At 47.3% G+C, this 17,158-nt stretch overlaps 1 protein-coding gene across 5 annotated transcripts in view; it reads right to left on the bottom strand.

Moving 5' to 3' along the window:
- Rnf144a (ring finger protein 144A) overlaps positions 1-17,158 on the bottom strand; it is a 124,096-nt gene that overhangs the window by 42,911 nt on the left and 64,027 nt on the right. For 4 of the 5 annotated variants that reach the window (XM_052745778.1, XM_052745776.1, XM_052745779.1 and 1 more), the window contains one exon: positions 1,208-1,353. The exons of the other annotated variant lie outside the window; for it this stretch is intronic. In XM_052745778.1, the coding sequence (XP_052601738.1) occupies positions 1,208-1,353 (146 nt within the window). The remainder of the gene's footprint in view (positions 1-1,207; positions 1,354-17,158) is intronic. 5 annotated transcript variants of the gene reach the window in all.

The following is a 17,158-nucleotide window of genomic DNA, read 5'->3' as shown; positions in this document are numbered from 1 at the left end:
AATGAAGCTCATATGGTAGCCTTGCGGTTGCTACTGTGCTTTGCCTTTCACGCTGGTGAGAACACTCAGGCTGGAACAGCACAGCTTCACACTCAGTACAGCATTCTAACCCATCCCGACACTCTACACATCAGAGTCAGGTCACACAGTCGCACCTGCACCTTCTGGGCAACACTGCCTTGTCCGACCTGCTCTATTAATGTTTCCGACCTGCTCTATTAATGTTTCCGCTCCTATTCTTTAAGCACCAAGGAAAAAAAAAAAAAAAAACCAAGTCAACAACGTTTTCTTCATTTTTAAACTACTCTTTTTTTTCCTGCTAAGTTTTTGTTGTTGTTTCTTTTATGCTGGATAAAAATTCTAAGTTTGGGGCTAGAGAGATGGCTCAGCAGTTAAGAGCACATGCTACTCTTCCAGAGGACCCAGGTTTGGTTCCCAGCACCTATATCAAGGGGCTTAAACTGCCCATAACTCCAACTATAGGGATCTGATGATCTCTTCTGGCCTATACGCAGCATACACACACACACACACACACACACACACACACACACACACACACACACACACACAGAGACACACACACACAGACACACAGACACAGACACACACAGCAGATGAACATACACACATATGTTCAAAAACAAAATAGAAAAGAAAAAAGAAAAAAAAATCATGTTTGAATTAGACCCAAACCCAAACCTCTTGAGTTAGGAGTCTCTATATTCCTGTTGAGAACAGATCATCTGATCCCAAGAAATTGTAAGAAAATTGACCTCAAGCGGTAGACACTGTCATTCAGCATTCTGCGGGGAAAGATGGCCCTAATGGTCACATGTTACAGCTGCACATGACCCTCAGGTTAGCCCTGCCACCCTGTCAAGTGCGTACTTATCATTCAAACTGAAAAGGAGGTACGGGAAAGCCTGTTGTCTAACCAGAAGAATGTGTGCTGTGTTACGTTTTTTTAACTGCGTCGCCGCCGGTTTCTACAATCCTGGTTAAGTGACGGCTTGGGCACCACACCACAAGCCATGGTCACACAAAGCTTCCTCTCTGGCCACCCGCCTGAAGAATTCCTCTCTTATGTGTGAGTCTGAACAGCCACTTAGGCTCCCACAAAAATTTAGTGCCCAGTGTGGCCTGGTGTGTCCGGGCGTGAGAGCAACAACCTCCTTGAACGTGTTACTTGAGCCGAGAGACCAACCAGGGTACAGAAGATACACTGGCACTGGGCGATGGTTGTCATCTGCTCCGCTGGGTACTCCCCGAGGCACAGCTTGCAGGACACCAGCGGGTCGAGGGCCAGGTCCCAGGTGGGCCGGTACCTCGCTGTGGTCATCGCAGAACAGTCTGAAACGAGAAACGTGCACACTCAAGACTTCCTTCCGGTGGCTTCCACAGAAACACAGTTGAGAATCAATGGCACCTCCTGGTTACAATGGGACCAGGTTGGTTGGGGAGGGGGCAGCAAGTGACTGTGGATGGAGAGAAGGTCCTCTAGGGAGGTTCATCCAGGGGTCCCCACCTCAGGTCTGTGTGCGGTCATTTTACAATCTGGTGCTCATCCTCAGAATTGGCAAAGGACCACACACACACCGGCATCCTTCCCTCCAACCCTCTGAGGTGCATTTGATAAGAGTGCCTTCTGGAAGGGTCAAGTTTAGCAACCACAAAAGAGCAGCTTTGAGCCGGGCGTGGTGGCGCACGCCTTTAATCCCAGCACTCGGGAGGCAGAGGCAGGCGGATCTCTGTGAGTTCGAGGCCAGCCTGGTCTCCAAAGCAAGTTCCAGGAAAGGCGCAAAGCTACACAGAGAAACCCTGTCTCGAAAAACCAAAAAAAAAAAAAAGAGCGGCTTTGGTTAAGGTAGTCAACTGCTTGGATTTGACTCTTCCCCAGTTTGTGGTGGAGAAACATCTGAGGGGAAGGACCCAATGAAGCCCATCTCCGAGGCCCTTCTTGCCCTCATAAGGCATGCAGTTTCCCCACTGGGCTTCCAGACACAACTTCAGCCCTGTGTGCTTCTTAAGCAAGCCCGTCTTCTAGAATGTCCAGCTCTGGACAGCGAGGGTGTGCTTGGCAGTCAGGCTCACTTAAGGGAGTCAAATGTATACAGTAGACCTTCAGTGACACTCACTCCCCACACCGCAGGACTTCCTCTGTCACATCCCAAGCCACCTAGGGCTGGTGTCCCCTGCCCACCTGGGTTGGCCTGTTGCACAGTGGTTATGCTGCATTAGCCATGCTGGCTGTTTGATCATCCATGCTGAGCCAGGCATCCAAGAGGAGAATGGGGAGGGGAAAAAGGTGGACCTTCAAGCTCTCAGGTCAACACCTGTCTAAAGATCCATCCCACCCCCCAGAGATTGCCTGCTGTTTGCATAAACACATCCCTGCATCTGAAGAACTTAATTCTCACTTCCAGCCCTTGCCACTTGATTTTAAGCACCATGTTCCCACCTGGTACCCATGACACTTCAATGTGTGCTTTGTGATTCTAGTGGTCTGCTTTCCAAAGTCATGCTTGCCAAACTTGGAGCTGAATAGCATCCCATTAAAACTACCTCTAGCCATCTGAACACTCCTCACTTCTCATCTTAAGATCAACACTGATGCAGAGGTATGGCACATAGCCTTCCTCATCTAAATCCCACTCTGAATGAGGCAGTCAGACAGGAAGACCTGCATCCCCCAAGTGAGAGCAGAGAGCAAGGACTGTATCCTCTAACTCCTTAGGGCTGTGCACACAATGACAAAGACATATACAGGAAAGAAAAGTGAAAGACATATGATACCACTATCAGCAAACAACAGCTCCAGCATCCCAGAAAGATTCACAGATACCTGAGGGAATTTCTAACTACAGATCTTCTGATCTGATTTGGGACTGTGGTCTCTGTAATCAAAACCTCACTGGAAACACCCTCAAAGCCACACCTAGAGGTGTGTCTCCTGGGTGGCTCCAGGTCCTGCCCAGTTACAAAGATTGACCATCACACAGTCCAATCAGGAAGAAGAGAGAGCTTAGCATTGGGGCGGAACTCTGTGTGCTTTGGGTTAGGACAGAACTAATGTTTCCAAACTATCATCCATAAATAGTACCATGCAGGTCCTTAACCCATGAGGACTTCAGTCTGCACATGTGTGCGAAGGGGCTGACAATCCCAGTTCATGGAAGGGTGAGATGAGGAGGGATCATACAGAAGTCTTCCTCCTTCCCCTGTGATGTCTCATGTCCAACATGGCTTCATCACTCTAAGACAATGGTTCTCAACCCTCCCAAGGCTGCGACCCTTCAATACTGTTCCTCGTGTTGTGATGACTCCCAACCATAAAATTATTTGGTTGCTTGTAACACAAACCCTAGATGGTCTTATTAATAGAAAAAACTTGGGAGCCAGGTATTGAGGCAAATTCTGAAAGATCAGAGAGACACAACAAGTCACAGCTAATCTCACCGTGCCAACTTCTCAGCCAATCCTGTTTCCTCAAACTGGAAGCCTCTAAGTCCTCTCTGAGTGGATCTCAGCTGAACTGCTGCTAACAGCCTAAAAGCTTAAGAGCCTAAAAGCCTCTAGTTCCTGGTCCTCATGCCTTATATACCTTTCTGCTTTCTGCCATCACTTCCTGGGATTAAAGGCGTGTGTCACCATGCCTGGCTCTGTTTCCAGTGTGGCCTTAAACTCACAGAGATCCAGATGGATCTCTGCCTCCAGAGTGATAGGATTAAGGTGTGTGTGCCACCATTTTCTGACCTCTATGTCTATTTAGCTGTTCTGTTCTCTGACCTCAGATAAGTTTATTAGGGTGCACAATATATTGGGGGACACAATATCACCACAGTTGCTACTTCATAACTATAATTTTGCTACTGTTATGAATCGCAATGTAAATATCTGATATGCAGGATATCTGATATGCAGGATATCTGATATGCAAACCCCAAAGGGGTCACAACCCACAGGCTGAGAACCACTGCTCTAAGAAGACTCCCATGATGCCACCATGTTCTGCAGTTGGTGTCAGATCCAGTCTACACATTTACACTTTTCCTCACGTTCAGTCAGCCAAGGCTCACTGGGTGCCTGTGCGCAAACATTCAGTTAGGGCCAACTGCTAGCTGGATTCGATACCAGGTACCCTTGAGAGAGAAAGTATCTGGGACACAAAAGGAGCTAGCACAAACTGCAAACACACAAGACAAGTAAGATACAATGACCAGCGGTGTGGAAACAGGGTAGACACATGGGGAGCCCTGACCCCAGGAGCAGAGCCCAAGGAGAAGCGGGGAGGGGCTGGGGCGGGGAGTAGCCACAGGGCTCTGGAACCACTCAGGAATAAGGGCTACCAACCTGCGTTCAGGGCAGGGAATGAGTGGCAGCAAGACTGGACCAGCAGCTTTCCGGGGCAGTCAATGGCTGCATTAACTTACTCTGCACTAAGTATATTTTCCATTGGTATAAAGGACTCATTGACACAGATAAAGAGACTTTTAGGTGGATGAAGTGGAGGCTTTGAGATGAGTTAAACATGTGCCCTAATGTAGCCAAAGCTGATAGCACAAGAGGATCTCGGGGTTTCTAAGTGTTTGGGGGTACAAGAGGACATATGACTATGGACCTCTCCAACCCTGAGGGTGTGTTCATATAGAGCATATCCATACACCCTGAGTTTATTGTAGTAAAATATTATTTTAAGGTGTGTTACTTTTGTTTATGTTGCATTTGTTTAACTCTGTGAAGCTGTGTTACTGTGCCTGTCTAAAACACCTGATGGTCTAATAAAGAACTGAATGGCCAATAGCAAGGCAGGAGAAAGGAGAGGCGGGGCTGGCAGAGAGAATATATAGAAGAAAACTGGGAGGAGAAGAAAGAGCAAGAGAAAGAGGAGGTCTCCAGGGAGCAGCCACCCAGCTACACAGCAAGCCACGGAGTAAGAGTACGATTTACAGAATTAAGAGAACGGGAAAAGTCCAGAGGCAAAAGGTAGATGGGATAATTAAAGTTAAGGAAAGCTGGTTAGAAACCAAGCCGAGCTAAAGCCAGGCATTCATAAGACTAAGCCTCTGTGTGTGGTTTATTTGCCCCCCCCCCAAAAAAAAAGAGCAAAAAGAATTTAAAACAACAACAAAAGTTTATTATTATTATTATTATTATTCAAATACCAACATGTTTTTGTTTTTTTGGTTTTTTTTTTTTAGGTATAGAGATCCTAGACCATAGTTTGCTAATTACTTGCTTGTTTTATAGCTCTCTGCATCTTTTCCTGTCTAAATCCCTAATTCTGTTTCACAAGTTTATACTTTACACTGTACAAAGTGACTGGGTTTTGATTAAGAAGGGTCACTAGTCCTAAAGAGTTCACAAACCTTAACAAGACTCCCTCAAGCTGAGGGCTGGTAGGCTTCACACTCAAGACTGGAAGTGTCCCCAGGGAGCAGCCTCTGCTAACTGATTTCTTGGTCCTGGAGGGTGGAGGCAGGGGAAAAGGCTGCTGCTGACAATGTCAGACAGGCGCAGGGTCCCGATTTTGCAGAGCACTGTGGCAGGGCATTCACCAGGGAGGGATTAAACGGGCCTGGGTTCAATACTCTGTCACATATTAGGTGACAGAACCTCTTACCTTCTTGTAAACCCATGGACAGCCACTGCACATATTGAATTACAGAGAGAAAAGACAGATAATGCCAGCTTGGTAAGCAAGAGCATTTACTTATGTCAGGTCAAAGAACTTGAAAAACAGCGCATTAAGTCTGCAAGGGGAAGAAAAGACAATGGCCGAGAATGGACCGGACAAGAGGCCCTTCCAGGACGGTCCACCCAACAGCTGGGACCTTTGCAAGAAGCAAGCACCAGAACCCTGCTTGGTCATTAGCTGTACAATACGGCCCAAGATGGAACATCACCAGCCCAGGTGGGTTACCGAATGCAGACAAGTAGAGAGATCAACTGAATCCACGGAGACCCGAGTTCCCACACCCACACCCTCTATAGGCTCTGGCCTGGGGTAGAGCAACTTCCTGTATCCTCCGCGGCCTCTGTCTCAGGCCACTGCCCTACCCCATCTTAGCTGTTCCCAAGACTTGCCTCCCCTCCCCAGCTTCAGCACCCGGCTCCTCTTCCTGTTTACAGCCTCCCTTGGAGCAGCTGGGAGGGCTTGAACTGTCTGGCTTCCTCTCTGGCTTTTCCATGCTCTCCACTTGACCCCTAGACAATGAGGCTTCCCACAGCACTTGGGCATGGGACAGGCCAGCCTCTGCCCCTGCCCCTGCCCCTTCCCCTTCCCCATAAGCAACTTCAAAAGCAAGGCAGATTCCCATTTGATTTGCCACTTCTGTATTGTTTCCTGTTGAGTATATAGACTTTGAACTATACACAAAACCACGCTTCCAGTAGCAGCAACAAGAGGACACAAGAAAAATGCCTACATTGTGTGAGTCCATCAGGGCTTTTGCACACACACACACACACACACACACACACACACACACACACACACACACACACAGGATGGCCTGAATATGATTTCTGTAAGCACTGCCCAGCTGCAAACGTACAATAGGAATTTGCTAAGGGAATCACAAGGCACCATGAAAGAAGAAAAAAAGCAAAGTCTTTGCTTTCCTAATGTGAATGTCAAGTCCTAGGAAAAAAAACAAACTATTTTAAGGGGGTATCTGGTCAATTACAAGCATGATTCAAGTAGTTCGAAATGTTTGTAGGACAAGATATTTATTAGGCGCAACTGAGTGTACGCAAAGGGCTGGGCACTGTGGTGGGACAGGAATGGACTCGAGGGCAAGAAATAGTTGAAAGAGACAAAGTGCCCACCCTGGAAGACATTTAGCACGCTAACAGAAGGTTGATGGGAATGTCTGCCAGAACCAACTCATCTGCAGGTCCTTCCACCCAAACATCTTCAAAGCAGCGCTGGGGAAGGGACAGAAAAGGGCCCTGCTGTCTTCCCCTCATCTCATGACCTTCTCAAACCAGGCCATGCTTCTCACTCCTAATCAAGCTCCCTTGCCATCCCCCATTCACCACCGCTCTAAACTCTAGCTGCCCCCTGTGCTCAGCTCCTGTGCCCCGTGCTTTTCAGAGTTCCCATGACATCTCTGAGTCCTCAGCTATCTCCTCTTTTCTCTCTCTGACGTGTGCCCCATGGCGATCTCTCACTCTCTGGAACAGCAGCAGCAGCAGCAGCCGCTGCTGCCGCCCCTGAGAACCTGTGAGATCAATTTGACGGGACCCACCATCCCTAGCTGACAAGCTTCTAGCATCCTGTGAGTGATTATCTAGATTAGGTTAATGGAGGTCGGAAGATCCCAACTGTGGGCAGTGCCGCTCAATGAACTCAGAGTCTGGACTGGATAAAAAAAAAAAAAAAAAGAGAATTAGCACCAGCATTCACTCTCTGCTTCCTGACTGTGGATGTGATGTGATCAGCCACCTCAGACTTTGGTTGCAACCCCATCATAGACTGCACCCTTGAACTGTGAGCCAAAATATACTCTTTCTTCCTTGAGTTGCTTTTGCCCAGTGTTTTGTTAATCTCCAACCCAGATCTACTAAGTCAGAAACTGGTGAGTGCAGCCACAGTAGGCTGTTCTGTCAGGGGTTTTTAGGAGATAGGGACTCACCATAGAGCCTGTACAGCATCATTTCATGTGAGAGTCCCCACTCAAATCCACATGACTCAAGGTCCACACAGGCTCAGGGTTCCAGGCACTGAGCTGAATGTACATAATAACGTCCAACCATTCTTTACCAGGGCACTTTCTAGTCAGGTGTGGTATCAGAATTCTATGATACCTGTCCGTTTCTCGCCTTACCTTCAAGTGAGATTATGCAATGGTCAGGGTTTTGATCCATTCTTCTAGACTGGGCTCTCCATAGGCAGGTAGTCCATTATTATAATAATCAAAGATATAAAACACAATGGGAGCTGGGGAGATGGCTCGGTGGGTAAGAACACTCGACGCACAAACATCAGGATCTGAGCCTGGAGTCCCCAACACCCACATAAAAAGCCTGTCCCCACCGGTAACCCCAGCACTGGAGGGGGACCCCTGAGGATGGCTGTCCGGCCAGTCTGGGGGGATAGGAGAGCCAGAACGAAAACAGCTACATCAAGACTAGCATGTGAAAGAAGGCAGTGTGTGGAAGAGTCGGAACCCTTCTTCCCAGTGGCATCATCCAGTGAACAGGGAGGGCATGAACGACACACAGCCTGTGACCTACAAAGGCTGTGGGAGATAATACACTGCCACCTGGCTGGATACTTTTGGGGTACTTTTCTCAGTTCAGCAGGAAAACACATTCTCGGGGATGCCCTTTTCTTTCTTAATGAGCTCTTTCTTTTCCATGCCTAACAGAAATGGCAGGGCTTTCTCTCAGTCTCTTTTTCCCCAGCAGCTTCTCTTAAGCTCTAATGAAACTGTCCTTTGCTTCGTGAGCCCATTTCTAAATTACGGTATTGATGAGACTAAGCACCCCAAAAGGGGACCTCAGCTTCCCTGGTCACAAGCCTCGTCATCAAATGAGGAACTCAGTTCGATGAACGACCCCATCTCAAGGGAATGGAGTGGGAAGTGACAGACCAGGATACCCTAAGGGCCCCGGTGGCCTCTACATGTGTGCACATAAGCACATGGCTGCTCAAGACACCGTGCTAATCTTTCTCATTCATCACTTCCTCATCTGCACTGAACTCAAGGCACCCCTATTGGTAGGAGACTAAAGATAAGCAAGGCAAAGAGGCTGGAGATCCCGGGATAACAGAACTGGGAACTTAAGTAGACACTCAAGTTCAGCTTACTATAGAAGCAGATGGAAAGCATTTCTAGGTGACATGCTGGCACACACACACTGGTTGGTATGTGTGCGTGTGCTCCTTGTACACCAGCTGAGAGGATACGGAGGGAATGGGACTCTACACAAAATACATGCCATGCCCAGACCCTCAGTCCAATAACGTGGGCCAGTTTAATAAACCAGCATGGATAGGATAAGTGGCTGATTCTAGCAGAGACAAAAGGGGGTTCTGAGATGCATGGAAAACCCCATGGTGCCACAAAACAAGGACATGCTCAAAACAATCCACTTGCATTAGTGATGTGCAAAGCCACCCAAAAGTTGAATGAGCCAACATCTGAGCGCTCTGAGCAGCTGTTGAACTATGAACCCCAAATACAAAACTAATGCCCTTGCAGCTACAAAAAAAAAAAATACTAAACAGATAAACAGCTGAAGGGAATCTGACACAAATCTCAAGCCGGGCATGAGAGTCCATGCTGGCACACCACTGCTTGGGGAGAGAGTCAGGAGGGCAGTGACTTCCAGATCAGGCTAAGCTACATAGAGAGACCCTGTCTCAAAATAAAAAAAGAGAAAAGACACATATCTTGTGTGAGAAAGTTCTGCTGGCCTCTGTAGCTACTTCCCCTGGGTAGATGGAGCACAATTCAGACTCGGGTGGGCTGCACACAGAGACCACCTGCCCAGGGGTACAGGGAGCAGGGTGGCAGGCAGGGTGATGTCACACTGTCTCTGCTGGAGACACACTGTGGGTGTCACAGAGGTCAGGCAAGGTGACAGTGTGCACCCCTGACTGGGTTGGATGAGATTGACACTTTGCCTTGTGGCTCTCTCCTTAAACTTACAACCCCAGTCTTATAGGGGGAAGAACGCTGCAAACAGTAGTTCAGAAATATTCTAGAGAATCCTCATCAGTCTTGCCAATCATCCTCAAAACTGCCAGTGTCTTCCTTGAAACCATGCAAGTGTGAGTGACTCTGACCCTGGAAGGTAAGGTAGGATTCTGGGTCAAAGTAAAGGAAGTCTGAATAACATGAAGGTTTCAGTGAGGAATGCATAGGTTTGCTGAGCATGATAATAACCCAGGATGTCACAGGAGGAAGTGTGTGTGTGTGTGTGTGTGTGTGTGTGTGTGTGTGTGTGCGTGCGTGTGCGTGTGTGTGTGTGGTGGGGAACTCTCTGGTCTATCTTTGACCTTTTTCTACCTCTAGATCCAAACCTACCAATCTCAACCTAAATTGTACCAAATGAAGTATATTTTTAAAAGCCCTCCCACCGCATCCCAGAAATGTAGACTCAAATAGAAAGAATCATGACATTCTAAGCTAGGATTTCCCAAGATCACACTAAAATCTGAAAAATCTAGGGGAAACAAAGTTTATAGGTCTCTTAGTGGATTTTTTTTTGTTTTTTTGTTTTGTTTTTTTTTGGTTTTTTGAGACAGAGTTTCTCTGTGTAGCTTTGCGCCTTTCCTGGATCTCACTCTGTAGACCAGGCTGGTCTCAAACTCACAGAGATCCGCCTGGCTCTGCCTCCTGAATGCTGGGATTAAAGGCGTGCGCCACCACCGCCCGGCTTCTTAGTGGATTTTGAATGATCCCACTCATTAAGGTTCTGTTTGATATGGTGATGAATTATGTAAGATACATGCAAGATGGCTCCATGTTGGGGATCAACTGGATTGTGAAATACCTTCTGTAAGAAGACAGCTCACCAGTATGGCTTTACACCATAAAGCCCACCCCTAAATTAAGGTGTTATAGTGGGAGAGCCGGACAGACCCAAGAGCAAAGGACCAAAGAGGGAGCCTGCCCACCTGCCACAGGGCTCAGGGCTGGGCAGAGACCACTCACTAAAAAGACAGCCAGTGCCGTGGAGTACCTTTAATACACACCTGTCCAGGTGAGGTCACAGGTCCGTCATTAGGAACTCAAGGACACGAACATCAGCCGTGACTGGACACTGAGATGGGTCGGGGGGCTGGATGGGGTGTACATTGCTATAGAACCATGGCAGGGGACTGTTCACAGACCACAGTTCCCCTCCACTTGAGTGCTCAGGGATCTGCACCTGTATCATCAGCACCACAAAAAAAATGTCCGTGTGGTTTCCAGAGCTGCTGTTGCCCACAGGAGGTGATAAAAAAACCCAAAAACCAAAAACCAAAAACCAAAAAACAAAAACAAAGGGACAGCCACACACAGAAAGAAACCCTGCTGGAACAGCCTTTGGAGGAACGTCCAACACTAGCCTGAGCCTCCAGCAGGCCAGTTTGAGGAAGCATCATGATGGTTAATCTTGACTTCAGACCTGGAGACTGAGAGACTCACAGGAGATTAAGAAACCAAGCCTCCCAGTGTATCTGTGAGGGCTATCCCAGGGTGGATTACCATGGGGGTTCTGACCCACTAGTGCATTCAAAATAGAAACAGACTAATTGGAAACAGTTGCACATAGCTGGAGGGAGTGGATCACTATAGCTTGTCCTCAGCCAAGGAGAATTACCTAGATAAACCCCAGGACACAGAATTTAAATGAACAATAATAAATTTCATCAAAGAATTCAAGGAGTTCAAAGAAGACACTAAGTAACAACTCAATTAAATTAAGGAGAATTAATGTCTGAGTGATGCTCCCCACCCCGACAAAAAGAAGAAAAAAAAAAAACCAGTAGGGCTGATGAAAATGACAAAGACTTGGGAATGGAATTCAATCAGACGATACAAACACTGAAGCAGACTCAAGCTGAAATGGAGACAAGAGTTGAAAAACCCAATAACAACCAGGAATCTCAAAGGAAAGGTCCTACAAGCAGAATTAATCAAGTAGAAAATAGAATATATACTCAGAGATAAAAGAGAGAACCTAGACCAAATAAGCAAGGGATAGGAATTAAAACAACAAAACAAAACACAGGAAAGGAACGTACAGGAAATGTGGGACACAACGAAAAACCAAGCCTAGATGAGGGAGAAGAACCCCAAGTCAGTGACACGGACCAGATCTTCAAGAAAATCATAGGCAAAAACGTCCCCAAACTAAGGGAAGACACGCCCATACAGATCCAAGAAGGACACAGAACTTGAAGCAGACATGACCGGAAAAGAAAATCTCCATGATATATCACAGTCAAAACACTTCACATGCACAACAAAGAAAGTGTAATTGTCCGAGTTAGAGTTTCTATGCTGTGATGAAACACCATGACCAAAAGCAAGGCCGGGAGAAAAGGGTTTACTGGGCTTACACTTCCACAGCACCACGGATCATTGAAGGAAGTCAGGACAGGAACTCAAGCAGGGCAGGAACCTGGAGGCAGGAGCTGATGCAGAGGCCATGGAGGGATGCTGCTTACTGGCTTGCTCTCCATGGCTTGCTCAGCCTGCTTTCTCATAAAACCCAGGACCACCAGTCCAGGGATGGCGCCTACCAGTCACCAGTTAAGAAAATGCACTATAGGTTTGCCTACAGCCTGATCTTAGGGAGGCATGTTCTCAATTGAGGCTCCTAACCTCTCTGATGACTCTAGCTTTTGTCAAGTTGACATAAAACTAGCCAGCACAGCACCGAAAGTATTTTTTTTTTCCTCTTGAAAGCTGCAAGAGAAAGAAAAACGCAAGTACCATATGAAGGAAAACCCTCAGGGTAACAGCTGATTTCTCAATGAAAACTTTGAAAGCCAAAAGATGCCTTCCAAGTCCTAAAATGCTACGACGGCCAGCCTAGACCAATATAACCCAGCAAAACTGCTAACCAAGGCCAGCCTGGACCAATATACCCAGCAAAACTATCTACTAAGTAATTGAAGGCAAAAGGAAAACTTAACCATGATATAAGCAGCCTAAAAAAATTATGCCCAACAAACCAAACCTAAAGAAAATGCATGAAGCAATAGAGAGGAGAGAGGGAGAGAAATGCAGAAGAAGAAGAAGGGAGAAATGTAAAATACCAGTAAGGATGCCTGGAAAGTCATAAAGAATCCTAACTGTTAACTACTTACCGAAAAAATCCCCTGTAATTCATTCAAATGTGCATATAAACAGACACAGGTAGTTTAAATAAAACTTTCTGATTTTGGATGACAAAGGTCCCTCCAACAGGCCAAACCATCTAATAAAAACCCTAACACCAGGCAACAGAAGCCTTGAGTTGTTGGTCAAGGTTATCCAAGAGACTCCCAAAACATTAGTGATAAAAATTCCTAACACACCCCCACAGTTGGGCATGGTCGAGTACTGCTGTGGTCCTTGGCCGTTCCCCAGAAGTGGCAGATACATTTCTATTGCTGAAACCACCACGTGCTTCAGACACAGGGGCCAGAGGTCCCCCCTTCCCTAAAGACTAGCTTTCATGGTACCAGAAGGTGCCTTGCAAGCTCCCAAAGGAGGTAAACAATGAACTGTCATCCTCAGCTATGACATCTATGAACCTCAACAACAACCAGCATGTATTGCACAATAACCCCAAGGGTCCAGTAGCGGCTCACATACCTTGGCAGTAACCAACAACTCTCTGATTGGATTTCAGATCCACTCAAGGAGGTAAATCTTGCCTGATACGGGAATCCTAGCCAACTACCCAGGGCTAGTGAAGTCATGGATCTAGAATGAGACCCTACAACTTTAATAAATCCCCCAACATATATTCTCTAAATATTTGTTCCTATATTGACAGATAAATATAATCCTCATTGCCTCGTCAAGGAAACGTCTCTTTGAAAACAGATGGATGCCATCACAAAGAAACACAGCCAATCAAAATTCAGAGTTGTGGAGTCCAGTCCCACAGATATAGCTATAAATCAACTCCTGAAGCCCAGGCTCAGAAGAAACATTGCAGAAGAGGAGGTGAAAGACTGTAAAAGCCAGAGACCAGAGATCAGGGAGTTTGCTGTGAGACTGCCTACTAGTGATGTTAGAGCCTGTACCCATAAATTCCCACCAACATGACCACCTAAATATGAGCTGAAAAGGACAATAGCAACTGACATGTCAAAGTAGGGGAGGGAAAACCCACAAATCTTTAACCCTACACAAAGAACTATGGGCAACCAAGGAGTTCTGAGAGCATGAAATACTACAATCTCAAAAATAAAACAAAAAAAAAATTCATGTTTGGTATCATTATCATCATGGCTTATTTCCCACAGAAAGCCAAAGACAGCTGAGCTCCCTGACCCATGTCCAGGAACAAAATGCAAAGGAACACATAAAGGGCTAATTATTTCAACAGCAGTTCGTGGTACTCAGATTAAAAATTACGCTTGGCGACCAGAGAGCAGCACTTTAAACATCAAGCACTAAGTCATTGCATGTTTGAGGTTGAAGGGGGTTCTCTGGATCACCTCTGCTTCCAGAGAGAATCTCCCCAAATTCAAATGCTTGCGGACTCCCTCAGCAGTCACACGAAGACACCTCAGCCTCGATTCCACGTGCTGGGGAATAAATGGCCCTTGATGTATTATTTCAGACCTGGCGGGGGGGGGGGGGGGTACCGCACCTTCCCCTCTGCTCTGCTTTATTTTCAGTTAATGACACAGAGACGTTGGCAGGAGAAAGTGGGCACAGCTATGCAAAGCCCCGGAGTGATAGGACTTGGAGCACACTGGGCTGCACAAAGAGCCGTTTGTAGGGTGGGGGAGGGGTGTTTTCCCTTCTCATCTGCAGCTTCTGTGGTTCCTTTAACTGGGTGTTTGTGAGCGGTGGTCTAGAACAGGCCTGTGGCCAGCCCAGCAGGGAGCACAATAGTTGTTTCCTTCAGGGTACAAACAGAAGCCCCACTGCTGCCAGGGCAACAAGCCTGGGAAATTTCTGGGTCGGGAGCTCCTTGGTCCTTTGAGTGAGGAGAACAGAACTGAATGGAGGCAGCTGAGTGGAGATGAGGTAATCGGGGTGAGAGAGGACTCCAAGAAGACTCAGAAAAAACTCAGGTTTAACCTCAGCTTTGGGAACTGGTGACCATGAGAACCTGGATCTGCGCCTGTACCTTCTTCACAAACCAGTGGCCTCGGGTGTAACCAGCAAGGCTGGCTGGGGAGGGCTCCATTCCTCAAAGCCAAAACCTTCTCAGAGCTGTGAAATACTCAGCTTCCGGCCTCCCTGGAGTCATGTGACTGTGCTCCTCATAGAAAGGGGGAATCATGTAGATCTCATTCCATTTCTCTGTCATTGGGCGATCCCCGTGTCTTTCTTGGGGTCCTGTTTTCCAGGTAGCCTCCCTGGTGATGTGAGTAGCAGTCCAGTCATCCTTGTTCCACATCTAGTATCCTGCTATGAGTGAGTACATACCATGTTTGTCTTTCTGAGTCTGGGTTACCTCACTCAGGATGATTTTTTCTAGATCCATCCATTTGTCTGTAAACCTCATGATGTATGAGTGGGGGTAGTGAAGGGCGAGGGTTGAGGGAAAGAGAGCTTGGGGGAGTGGGAGATCCCAGCTGGATCAACAACAGAGAGGGAGAACAAGGAATAGGAGACCATGGTAAATGAAGACCACATGAGAATAGGAAGAAGCAAAGTGCTAGAGAGGCCCACAGAAATCCACAAAGATACCCCTACAACAGACTGCTGGCAATGGTCGAGAGACAGCCCGAACTGACCTACTCTGGTGATGGGATGGCCAAACACCCTAATTGTCGTGCTAGAAACCTCATCCAACTACTGAGGGATCTGGATGCAGAGATCCATGACTAGGCCCCGGGTGGATCTCTGGGAGTCCAATTAGCGAGAATGAGGAGGGTTTATATGAGCGAGAATTGTTGAGACCAAGGTTGGATAAAGCACAGGGACAAATAGCCAAATGAATGGAAACACATGAACTATGAACCAATGGCTGAGGGGTCACCAACTGGATCAGGCCCTCTGAATGGATGAGACAGTTGATTGGCTTGATCTGTTTGGGAGGCATCCAGGCAGTAGGACTGGGTCCTGTGCTCATTGCATGAGTTGGCTGTTTGAAACCTGGGGCCTATGCAGGATCGCTTGGCTCGGCCTGGGAAGAGGGGACTGGACTTACCTGGACTGAGTCTACCAGGTTGATCTCAGTCTGCGGGGAAGGCTTTGCCCTGGAGGAGGTGGGAATGGGGGGTGGGCTGGGGGGGAAGGTGAGGGGGGCGGGAGGGGGGGAGAACAAGGGAATCCGTGGCTGATATGTAGAACTGAATTGTATTGCAAAATAAAAATTAAAAAAAAAAAGAAAGGGGGAATCATCTCAAAGGGAGAGGAGATGAAGACAAGATATACTTTGCAAAACTTCAACTCAGTTAACAGGTCAGGGTCAAATGGATATATGGATATATTCTTATGGTCTGAGCTGTCTTCTATTCAGTCAACCTCACATTTCACACTGTGTGGCTTCCAAGCCTCCTGAAATTGCAACCTCACAGTTCCTACAGAGAGAGAGAGAGAGAGAGAGAGAGAGAGAGAGAGAGAGAGAGAGAGAGAGAGAGAGAGAGAGAGAGAGAGATTGATGAAGACAGGGTCTCGTGCAGTCCAGGTTGGCTTGGGACCCACTATATAGCTGAGGATGACCCTGAATCCCAGATCCTCCTGCCTTCATCTCCCATCTCTCTGAGACAACAGGTATGGACCACTATGCCCAGCAAACCCTGCTCCTCTTACTCCTACATTGGCATACACATTGTTCTTCCACTTACTCAACAAGTATTAAGCAAAGGGCATTAGGCATCTTGGACGCTTGGAGCAGTATTGTGGATGGAGAATTACGAAAGCCAGCGAGGCCAGGAGTCACCCACAGAGCACAGTGGAAGGGAACTCTCTGCCTACTCTAGTCAGAGCACCTGGCTTGGCAAATCTCATCAGGAGGCTGAGGGCAGGGGGACCAAATGACAGGGGAGGACCCGGAGGGCTGTTACCTTTGCTGTTATTTTGTTACAGAGCAGTGTCCGTCTACCTGACACAATTCTGCCAGAGAATTTGAAATTTATTCTGAGACCCTCACAGGCCTGCTGCAATAGCCTACCCACCACGACGGACTACCCCAGTGGGTCTCAACCTTCCTAATGCTGCAACCCTTTAATACTGCTCCACCTGTTGTGGTGCCCCCCCCACATCCATAAAATTATCTTTGTTGCTACTTCACAACCATAATTTTGCTACTGTTATGAATCATACAATGGCTTTAGGTGACCCCAGTGGAAGGGTCATTTGAAGCTCCCCCAAAGGGTCACAACCTACAGGTGGAGAACACTCAACTGTCTCACCATACCGTGATGCAGAATAAACCCCACATTCCTTAAGTTATTTCTATTCGGGATTTTGCCACAGCAGTGAGAAACTACTTAATGTGGGATGTGGATGTATGGGGGGGCTGCTGTCTGGCC

This window comes from Peromyscus californicus, unplaced genomic scaffold (genome assembly GCF_007827085.1).
Source record: "Peromyscus californicus insignis strain IS unplaced genomic scaffold, ASM782708v3 Scaffold_1__1_contigs__length_55948999, whole genome shotgun sequence".
Classification (NCBI taxonomy): Eukaryota; Metazoa; Chordata; class Mammalia; order Rodentia; family Cricetidae; genus Peromyscus; species Peromyscus californicus.
The sequence above is the reverse complement of the archived record's forward strand: the minus strand, read 5'-3'. Positions and strand labels throughout refer to the sequence as shown.